Raw genomic sequence first — 12234 nt, 5'->3', positions numbered from 1 at the left:
GTTTTCATATTGAGTACTGTTAAGAGTTATTACTTTTTTACTAAATATACCACTTTTGATCAATAGCAGATATATAAATTCATAATATAAGCATATCTTTGAAAGATTAATTTCATGCCATGAATGACCCCATGGTAATCAAGACTTGAAAAAGATAAGCAACATGCTTTCAGCGATTGTGACTTATCGCCATGCATATTTTGCCACTATGTAAGTTAAAAATAGACAATATAAGGATGGATGTTAACATTAGAAAAGCATAGCCTCTTAAGTTATTGAGCTGAAACAAGTTGGAAAAGGAGCTTATGTGACCCCATAAGACTAGGTATAGGTAAGTAGCAATCTGAGCAAAATAACAAAATAAGACTAATTATGAGGCTCTAGCTCGGTCGTGACGGAAATTAAACATATTATTGGTTATGATTGAAGATACACATAGTCAACTTAATGATGAACATAGTCAAAAGCAGAAAGAGGGCTTAAAAAAATATAAGATAATCTTTAAGTTGGTATTGCTAAACATAATAACATTAGATGAATGCTATTTTTCGACATATGTAACAGATTAATCATTAAGAATCAAACAAAAGACAGATCTATCAGACCAATGAAACACATAATATAATATAATATTAGCACATTAGGTTATTATAAATAATCATATGCATAATAAACAAAATATTACCGTCGTAGTACACAAAATAAGAGATACATAACAGTTATTGTAAAACACAAGAATATTCTATACGAGAACAATTATTAATTTGCAATTTATAAGAAGCAAAACTAATAAAAAGAAAACATATAAAAACAATTAAACTCTATAAAAATTTGATCTAACCGCGTTAAATATTTCCAAAATGTGCTTGAATATATAAAAAAAAGAGCTATCACATGACAGTACGCTTAAATATATGGCTCTTTGACATTGACATATTAGTGTGATTAGACATATACGAGTATGTATAATTTGACAAGTTTTGTAGGGGGTGTACCTTGTATTACGGGTCACTTAACACTACGTCTTTCGCTGGTGCGCACGTTCCATAAGTACCGTATTATATTATCAATAATACAACTTTTTTATATTAAGCATGCATCTTGCGATGTTATTTCTGCGGTATAACGCCATTTTAATATTTTATTGGTTTGGTAATCTTAGCGAGATAACACACAGAAGTCATCCTACTTGTTCAATATAGTTACCAGTCCTTGTTATCTTCAATACATGTAACTATGTTTTGTAAATGCTATAGGCTGTTTTAAATTTTATCAAAATTGAACGTTTGTAAAATGCGAATAAATGTTCAGTTTATAAAAGGCCACTTACGTTATACCATTACTGAGTTTTTATTATATCATGCAGTGCTATAATGTTAGTATCGTTATTTATTCATTTAAAACTCAGCTTCATTACTTTATCGAACGTAATGTGGTTCTGCTCTAAACAAATGCTTGTCTCAGACGGACTGCCAACGAAAATTGTGGCCCTTTATATACTCGCACAGTTGGCGAAACGCTACTGCCATGAACAATGATGGCAGTGCAACAACTTGAATGGCAGTCATGTGACCGCCTCAAAAGGTACAGAAAAGGTACGTTTTAAGAAATTAAACGCGCCATACTTGGCATTATACATCATAAAACAACACAGAACAACTTACCTAATTGTATGATTTCCCTGAACAACTGTGTGAAGTATAGAAGACAATTGAATGAATGGTATAGGAGATATGAAAAACCCAAAGATGCCAATTAGTTTAGCCAAACATTTTCAAGTCAATCAAGGGCCAAAAATTGAATTTAGGATCCAATGGAGTTATCTTTCCTAATTGTGCAATGACCTTTAACAAGTGTGTGAGGAATCAAGGCGATTTATTTCGAAGTATTTGACATAAAACTAAAACAACTTACATGCCCTTAATTTTTGACCGAATACAATTTGCTCCAAAACTACAAATAAATTTGGTATAAAACGAAACTTAGTATAAGAATATTGATCATGTGCCTTTTGTTATTACTTTTACCCAACTTACAGTTACAGATACTTTCATAGAATAAAAAGAATTATTGAATGTAATATAACTTTGCACTTTGAACAAAAAATCATAAAGGTCTTTGCATTTGGTAAAGAATCATTTTTCGACTTACCTACTACTCTTCCCATCACCTCCAACAGCCAATGCACTTTCCTCAAATATAAAAATACTATGTACAGAAGAAGAGGAACGTTTATTCATCGGAATAACATAATTATACAAACGATATGTTTGAAATAGGTCAAAATGACGCTTGATTAAACATTTCAACAAAATTCATTTCATATAACACAACAAAGAACAGACTTATACTCGTACATGTACATGTGCATTTACAAATTGGTTATTTGACCAATGATACATTATGGCTTAATTGCCTAACAAATGTGTAACAAATAAGTTACTAGTAAACATATCAAAATAAATAGTGGATGGTAACCTTATGCTCAGTTAGCCTACTTTTTTTTCTTTTGGTCACATGATATTGTTTACTTCCTTGTAATCAAACAAGCACGTGGATGCCCTTACAAAGGAAGACATAATTAACAAACAGCAAAATACACAAAGTTCGCAAGAAGAGCTAGCACATATATGTTCTCATGTATGTTTATGTACATTTCTAGCACACCGGATAGGGATTTCCTTTGAATTCAGCCGTGCTGGAAAACTCCATCCGGCACCCCCCCCCCCATGCCAGATGAGTCTCGCGCTGTGACGTCATGTTATTTATGGGACAACTTTTTTACCAAATATGGTATGCAACCTATCTTGCGTACAATTCGATCAAACAAAATAGTAGACTCTACTTTTGTGTGTGTTTTTTGCTTTAATAATGTCGTAAATATCAATATACACAACTATTGTCAAATTCAGATCAAAATACAACAAGTAAACATTATAAACAACAAATAGTAATAGTAACAGGTGCGAGCACAATCCACTTCCGGTTGCGTTCTAAAAGTAAACAAAATAAATAAACATCACAATAAACAACTAAAATGTCTCTTTTGCGTGAATTTAAAATTGGAGATGTCGTTCAAATAGGCAGCAATGTTGAGAAAGGCAAAATAATTGACATTTACAAGCCTCTTGGTACGTTTTCTATGTACAAGGTACACACCTACTGCACAGGTGAAATTAAGTCTGCTGCACGTCATGAATTAGTGAAAGGATTGCCTGACCAAGACTTTCAGGACCTATTTGATTGTTTTTCGCACAATGACATTGATCAGGCCATGCAGACCATTGCAAATCATGAGCTAGATTTAGACAATAACAATGAAGTTTGTGTGCAGTCCATCCCATCCACCCAGTTGAACCTCCATACCGTCCCTCCTGCAGACCACACAGTCCATGCTCTTTTAGTCCATGAGTCAATTCAGCCTATCGCTATGAATCATTCAGCTCAAAAACGTAAAGCCGTACATTTTGAACCACAGTATAACTCAACGGACTTGAATAGTAAACGTTTGCTCCGGTCCAGTATACTCCTGCTGAATACCGTGAACTCCAAAAAAAACAAGAACACAGACAGCAAAACTAAATCCAACATGAAGTTGATACACCAGTTCCTAAACAGCAGAAATGAGTTGCGGGAAGTCTGCATGATTCCGTCGGAGGAACTGAACATACTAGTTCAAGAGTTCATTCTCTGTGTGCGGCAGAAGGACGGGACTGAGTATGAGCCAAGCACACTACGTGGAATGATCAGCAGCTTGGATAGGTATAAGCCTTTCTGAAATACAAAAACAGTATTGATAAGAATTGCAATAAACATGAGAAGGGTAAATGAACTGCCCCCAAAATCTTTGCTTCCATTATTGATATAGAGGGGATATTTTAAGTATCTCTCATGTGTTTCCGGTATTGAAAGAAAAATCAGACCTGGGGACACGCATATTAATAAATAATATCTGTCATGTGTTCCCGTTCCAGATAGAAAACTCCGACCCGAGGGCACCTGCGTTGCCAGGTTACGAGGCTTGCCGAGTTACCAGCCATGCAGCGTGCCCGAGGGTAGTATTTTTCCATCCGGATCAAGCAGAATCAATATTTTAGTTTGGGCATAATTAGTGTAATATTGATATTTGGTGTTTTGGACTAAACAAGAATAATGACTATCACAATTAGTTGTTTTTTACTTAGAAAATCAAGATTAGGTATGAAATTTTTCATAATGAAATAATGCTACGATTCAGAAATTCTAGGAATTTGGGCCAGTTTTTTAAAATATATATTTTTGGAGTGACACATCGAAGCAAAATCTTCACTTTAGTTGTTCATGTGGTGAAATTTGGAATGGATTTTACAAGAGTGGTCATTCAATACAAAATACTTTTAAAGCTGCACTCTCACAGATTTACAGTTTTCCAACTCGTTTATTTTTCTCTTGGAATTAGCGAATTTTTGAGTAAAAATCTGCAAACCAGTGATGAAAGACTGCAGAAAAAGATCAGATTGCACATGTTAATTCCAAATTGAATGTTTTATGGCTTAAACCGTTACTAACGGTTTAAGAAAAATGCATAAAACATCAATTTTGGAGCGGAAATATAAAAATCTGCGATCTGATTTTTTGTCAGCAGTCTTTTATCACTGATTTGCAGATATTTACACAATAACTTGCTCGTTTCAAGACACAAAATAAAACAGTTGTCAAAATGTTCAATCTGTGAGAGTGCAGCTTTAACATGTTTGATTTAATTGATAAATACGAGTCTTGGCGAGTTTTGATCAATTCAATTTTAGCCAAAATTGTTTTAACAACCAATTTTGTTTTAAATTAACCAAGGAATAGACTTTGGTAAACTAAATCCAAAAGTTTGATTTTAAAGCTGCACTCTCACAGATTGAAGGTTTTGACATTTTTTTATTGTCTTGGAACAAGCCAATTTTTGCGAAAATACATGAAAACCTGGCATAAAAGACTGCTGACAAAAAATGAGATAGCACATTTTCATATTTAAGTTCAAAAGTTGATATTTTAGCATTTCTGAAATCGTTAGTAATGCATTTAGCCATATTATATGATTTTTTAAACAAGAGTATGAAAATCTGTGATCTGATCTTCCATCACCAGTTTTAAATATCACTGGTTTGAAGATATTCACGCAAAAATGTAGCTCATTCCAATGCAAAAAAAAATGTTGAAGTTTTTTCACCAAAACCAAGCATTTTTGCCAGGTTTTGAAAAAGATATTATTAAAATAACCACTTTCTTTCTGTTATGATCGACTCTTCCGTTGTTAAACTCAGCCCATTTGTTGACATTTTACACAAAATGAATGAATTTCCCTCATTTATATCACAAAAGACTTGTACCACAAATAAAAATAATTCATGTCATGCAAGGAATTGCTTTTTATAGTGTTGATTTTACATATCAAACAAAGTAATGATACAAGTTCTTACATGTTAATAAATGAAGATTTTCTGCATGAAGATATCTCACGGAGAATGAATATGGAACTACAGTGGGGCGAGGCAGAGAGTTTCTCCAGACAATGGCAACACTTCAGAGCAAAGGGAAAGATCTGAAAAAAAAGGAAAAGGAAATAGAGATAAGGCAGCAAATGAAGTCACTGATATCGAGATTGACCTTTTGTATAAGGCAGGGGAGCTAGGCAACCATTGCCCTTCAAGTCTTCTTAACACGTTGTGGTACAACAACACCACTCACTTTGGCATTCGAGGAGGTGCAATGGAGCACAGGTGATTATAATCTATGTAATAAGTTTTTGCATCCAAGATTTCCAAACATATTTTTTAAGTTGTTTGACTTGTGAGTTTAAAGCTACACTCTAACATATATTGAATGTTTTGATGATCATTTTAATTTTTATCTTGGAACGAGCAAATTCATACAAAAATGCATGGAAACCAGGAATATAAGACAAAATTGTCAAAAAATCAGATTGGAGATTTGTGCATAATGCTTATGTTTGAAAATAAACAGACAACTGCAATGGGGCAACATCACCTTGGGCTATGACTTAGAATTACAGTCCGAGTATTTGGAATACCAAGAGAGACAGGCAAAAACCAGAACCGGGGTTGACTTAAACAATATCACAAAGCAGAATCCAAGGATCTACGCCATTGGGAGTGACAGATGCCCAGTGGAAACCTACAAGACTTATGCTGACCACCGCCCAACTAGGTTCTCTTGTAAGAGCTTAAGAATTCAAATATTCAGATTAAAATGGTAAAACTAAAGTTGATAATTGGCAATATAATTATAATAAACTGTACCATTAATTAAAACTTGTTAGCTTTTGTAGGAAACAAAATCAAATAGACAAAATTACTTTTTTCATATTACGACCCAGTCAATTAAAACCACGCCCCCCCCCCTCATCCAGGCCGGGGAAAAGGGCCTTGTTTTAACATTTCAGGTCCCCCCCCCCAGTCCCGAGCGAATGTGGTGCTTTTGTCTTTCAGTGATTTTTTTAAGTTATTTCATCCCTAGGGTGCGGGGGCATTTCAATGATTTTGCGGTAATTTTACCAGCAGTTCGTCCCTGCAGGGAGGGGTGTTTACCCGGGTTTGGCTGCACCCAAAGTCAAAGTCCCCGCTATTCCACAGCCCTGGGGAGGAGGGGGACATAGTTGCTACAATAATGAGCGATCAGGGATACTTTTTTTATTATTTTGACATTTGTAATGTATCACTAGCTCCAAACTAATCTCGAGTCTGTCATAGTCTAAAAATCTTCAAAAGACTCGTTGACGGCCATTTAGGTGGACTAGAGGCCATGGTTACAATGTACTGGTGCGTTATGTATGATAAGACAGGTTTTCAGGGAATCACGACCAGCACCACTCTACCTAGCAATAATATTGAGCAATCAGTGATACCTATTCAGTTATATATTGGCATTTGTTATAATCTGTCTTCAGTCAGCCAAGCACAAACCTTGTCAAAAATGTTCAAATGGGACTGCGATTATTTATGACCTGTACTGTATGATAATTGTAAACACTTACCATCAGTTTCATGAATCCTCTTATGTAAGTTGACTATTTTACAGCTGGAGATCATCCGTTCTATCTGTCAACAATTACACATCAGAAGTTTCCGGAGGAGGAGGAACAGTGGTTTTTGCGAGCACCAGTTGGCATCAACAAACTGAAAGACCTTATGAAGGTCATGGCAAGGAATGCCAATCTGCCGGCACTGTCAAGTGGAGAGCGGATGACAAATACCAGTGTGCGAAAGCGCTTATGTCAGAAACTACTCCAGAATAATGTGCCGGACACCCAGGCCGTTCTGATAACCGGACACAAGAATGCCAACTCATCGAACTACCGTGTCTTGTCTAATTTGCAACAGAAAAACCCCTCGAATCTTCTTTCTTCTCGACTAGTCAACGAGGGCTTGAAAAAACTCAACCTACTGGCACGGTCCATTTTCAATCGCTCTCTCAATCTGAATCTGTTTCCAACCAAAACACTTCCTTCGTAGCACACAACGTGCCTCCCTTGTCCTTGTTTTCTAACACAACTGTCACTGGTGGTACATTCCATGTCACAACAAACCAGTCGGATAAAATTTAAACCCTGAAATATCCTTTAAACCACGTTTTATTCCCAAATTGTTCGCTTTGGAGTTGCACGTTTTTGTTCAAGATGGCGACCGCTGTCGATTTTTCACCTTCTTGTTCATTCAAATGAGGTCAACCAGGATTTAAACAAACTATGTTAAAGTGTTATATTTTTATGTATTTTAATACATTTGTTGTGTTTTATTATGAAAGGATCTTTTATTATGAATGATGAACTTGTTATGTAATTCAAATTCATGTTCTAAACCACGGACTAGTTCATGTTGCGTATGAGATCCAAGTCACATAACAAATCCTTCCGCTCATGAATGAATGAATGGAATGCGTAGTAAATTAATCCGCTACTATGACAAACATTTGCCTATTGATTTAAAGGCTCAGTACGGTGTGCTCGGCAAGCCTCGTCACCGGCTTTCCGCACGTGCCCTCGGGTCGGATTTTCCGATCCGGAATGCAAACACATGACAGATATTATAAATGAAATACAATGTATATAGCATAATCATAATTGCCTAACAAACACTTTCTGTATAAAATAACTATGCATTATTGTAGGAAAAACTACTCCATTCCGTAAAAGTTTTCTATAAAAAAAAGCCTGTCTTCGGTAAATTGGTGAACATCTATTCCAGTCGGCGTTGAAATCATATTTTTGAATTTTAATCTCAGTTTACAAAAAGGTTTCAGAGAATATGTCACAATCGAGCTAAAATACATATGTGTAAACTAAACTTAGTATTTGAAACAGTTGAAACAAAAGTCTTTTCCATATTTCTAAAGTTATCTTGTCCCTAGAACGAAGGAGTAAAAAGATACACAAACTGTATCAAAGCATTTCTTTTCTCCTAAAGCTATTGACATCTTGAACAAAACAATTGATAAAAATATAATGTGTTAACCAGAGTCTGTGTTAATTTGAAAATAAATTGTTAATGTCTGTTTAAATATAAATGTTTGGGGATAATTTATATGTTATGTCCTATAAATTAATTTAGATTGTTATAATATGCACTCATTATTAGTGAATAATACCACACTGTAAAAAGAATATAATATCATCAATGCATCAATTGTACAATTTTTGTGTAGTCCCTTATGGCATGTTTGCATTATTTGCTTGAACCAAGAGTCTGTATATTGTCATAAAAAATGGAAACACATCTTTAAATAGTAATGTTCTTCTATAAATTGACAAAAAAACGCTTAAATGGTACCTGCGTTTCAGGTTTTGTACAGTAGGCTGTTTCAAATGGTTAAACAAAACCTTAGACACTTGTGTAATGCAGTAATTTAATAATATGCTGTTCCCAAATTATTTTGATAAGCCTATTAATTTTTTGGAAAAATTTGTTTCAACTCCGTTAAGGTTTTCTAAAACATACAAACTTTTCTGGCCCATTTTCTGGCTTCACTCCAAGACTTCCCTACTACTTCACCCTGCTCTCCTTCTTCAATCTTCTCCCCTTCTTCAGTCTTCGTTCCTTCTTCAAACTTCTCTCCTTCTTTGATCTTCTCTGCCTTCATCTATTCTTATACCATAATAATTATACCCCCCCCCCTTAATCTTCGTTTTTTAATTAACGGGTACAATTTTTTATAGTAAGTTTCAATATGTATCCTCATATCAACTGTGTGTAACTTTCATTAAGGCCGAAAAAGAGCCACAAAACTTGTTTTATTTTGCTCATATTCCTATATGGTACTAACATATACCTAGTCTTAAGGGGTCATATTAGTTACCTTTTGCCAACTTTTTAAAACTTGTTTTAAAAAGAGGACATTTTTATTAGTTTTCAACATGCATCCTCATATTAACTATGTGTAACTGCCACCATGGCTGAGGTTGAGCCACGAAATTGGTCTCTTCTTGCTCTGCTTGCTCTATAATACTCACCTATACGTAATATTATTGGGTCATATTAGCTCCTTTTCCGACCTTTTTAACGTTCTTAAATATAGATCATTTGTTTATAAATTTCATTCTGTTTCCTCATATTTACGATGTGTCACTTTTATCACGGCCGAGGTTGAGCCGGAAAATTGGCCTCATTTTACTCGCATTACTATAAAGTACTTACCAGCACCTAGTCTTATGGGGTCACATAAGCTCCTTTTCAAACTTCTTTGGTCTGATTTACTTACAGGGTCATTTTCAATGTGTATCCTCATATCTACTAAGTGTAACTCCCATCAAGAGCCTCAAAACTTGTCTCATTAGGTCTTTTGCTATATGGTTCCAACCAATTCCTAGTCTTATGGGGTCTCATTAGCTCCTTTTTTAAAAATTTTTAATTATAGGTGATTTTTTAATAATTTTCCATGTGTATCCTCATATCAACTATGTGTAGCTTTTATCACGGCCGAGGAAGAGCCTCATTGTTTTCTCATTTTGCTCGTTTACCTATATGGTACTTACACATACCTATTTTATGGGGTCACATTAGCTCGTTATCCAACTTGTTTTAACTTTAACGTACAGGTTCATTTGTTTATATTTTTCAATGTGTATTCACATATCAACTGTGTGTAACTTTCATCAACGCCGACGTAGAGGCACACAAATGGTCTCATTTTGCTCATATTACTATACTGTATAGTACTTTTCAATGTGTATCATTATACTGAATATCTTAAACTTTCACCATGGCCAAGGTCGAGCTTTAAATAAGGTATCATTTAACTCCTAGTTCTATGTAGTACTTATCTATACCTAGTTTTATGAGGTCACATTTGCTCCTTATATAACTATTTTGACATTTAAAACTTGACGAAGAAGTATTATTGTACATGCTCACCAGTCAACAAATGTCAGGTGCGATAACTTTTTTTTATCGGTCGATTTAGTTGATGGTCGTTACTATCGGTCACTAGTTTGAGCTCATTTTATGGTGAAGGTCAACCGGCTGTTCATTTAATAAATACCCACATGGTATTTCACGTTCGATTTCGTACTGAATAATTCACTACATAATTAATAATGAGGTAGAGTACATGAAACTCTTACTTGAGGAATGGACGGTCCACCGCGATAGGTCTTTTCCAATTTTTGGCCGTCCGTTTCAAGAAAATGGAACAACAGTCGATCTACAAGGTTACCTTTAACAAAATCAAGACCTCGTATCATTTTTGATAAAACACGAGCATTAAAAACTCGCCTTAAAGTTACTTTTCTTCGATGACAACGTCGTTGTTGAAAAATAACCGCAACTGCGTCGGCCGTTGTTGCGTCTAAATGTAAGTTTGCTACTGGTCGTACCGTAAGCACCGATATTTGCGACCAGCAGGTGCTCTTTGCGACTTGCGATTTTTGATGAAACCAATTTTTCATTGCGATCGGCAAATTTGCGATGTCAAAGCCTAATTTTGCGATGCTACCATGAACAAAACGGGTCACAGGGCCTGTATTAACACGAAAGCAAAAATAAGTAAACACAAAACAAAGCAGATCAGCTTATACATAAGCTACAGATAGTCAACGGCAAAATGCATTCATTAGCATGCAAATGAATGAAATAATGTAAAATGTATTATCTTTTTAATAATTGTTATGTTATTGTTTTAAACGTCCTTGAAGACTCGATAGTCCATTGGTGTCTTTTAGTGATCTTTATTAAGCTGACCTCTATAAAAGAATACACGAAGAGGAAACCGCTAAGTAAGGCTCTATGACCAAAAACAAGTTTCCCTTGTATTATTAAGTTAAATAGAGGTCAACCAAACCCTTCTTTGGACTTGAACGCGACATGCATGGTATTCACTTTTCTTTTGTATACGGATAAACTTTGCAATAATATTATATTTTTTATTATTGAAGTTCAGTTTATTATTAAAGAAAGTGGGCTGTCTATCGATGCGATATAATTCTGCAATCTGCGCAGTGCATGGTTTAATATTAGCGAATATAAAGCTAGTTTTAAAACCTTAAAGCAAGTTGTTTATATTATAAAACATACCAGGCAGATAGTTTTACATTATAAATCGTATCTGATCAATAGTCTTTTTTGCATGCTATTCATACGCCGGGTATTCCTTTTTCATCCGTATATAATATGCGAGATCGACATGCCTGATAAAGGAGTATTTCATTACAAACATTGTTTACGTGGTTTGACAAAGCAAGCTATGATATATTTTATGAACAAATAACTTAGGCTTGAACAAAATTCTATTAAGTTTTAAAATATTTTTGTTATTAAGGTTTATACAATATTAAACAGCATAAAATTTGAATAAAAATGAAGTTTTCTTAAGAGAATGACCAATGAGAGAGAGAGAGAGAGAGAGAGAGAGAGACAGAGAGAGAGAAAGAGAGAGAGAGAGAGAGAAGAAGAAGAAGAATTGGTAAGCTGAAACACGGATAATTTTGGCCTTATGCAAATGTTAATTATCGGGTAGTTTGCGAGGGATGTTCACACATCCTCTACACACCTGTGATATCTACTAAACCCTGAGACAATACCCACTATTTTTTTATCACCGAATGCGTAATTGCACTGACATTTTATTAAACGACTACAGTAGGTATCGTGAACGTATCTACTAGTTTCACACCAACACCACTGTAAGGTTTGCGCCTTCTTTTGCTTGACTTCAAACTGTGACCATAAGCTTTGAATCATGATTGGATTGAAA

General features: G+C 34.9%; 1 protein-coding gene across 1 annotated transcript; it reads left to right on the top strand.

The window, feature by feature from the left end:
- The first annotated feature begins 5459 nt into the window (after positions 1–5459).
- LOC128235685 (uncharacterized) lies at positions 5460–7502 on the top strand. Its single transcript, XM_052950486.1, has 3 exons — positions 5460–5750; positions 5995–6206; positions 7069–7502. The coding sequence occupies exons 1-3, from the start codon at positions 5740–5742 to the stop codon at positions 7500–7502; spliced, it is 657 nt and encodes a 218-aa protein (XP_052806446.1). The 5' UTR covers positions 5460–5739.
- Positions 7503–12234: the final 4732 nt, after the last annotated feature.

Source organism: Mya arenaria, chromosome 5, assembly GCF_026914265.1.
Source record: "Mya arenaria isolate MELC-2E11 chromosome 5, ASM2691426v1".
Taxonomy (NCBI): Eukaryota; Metazoa; Mollusca; class Bivalvia; order Myida; family Myidae; genus Mya; species Mya arenaria.
Note: the sequence above shows the minus strand (reverse complement) of the source record. Positions and strands in the feature narration are given on the sequence as shown.

Bases quoted from the DNA above. Each gene is read 5' to 3' on its own strand.
- LOC128235685 (XM_052950486.1), top strand. The intron at 6,207-7,068 runs GTAAGAGCTTAA...ACTATTTTACAG, and splicing joins CCGCCCAACTAGGTTCTCTT to CTGGAGATCATCCGTTCTAT.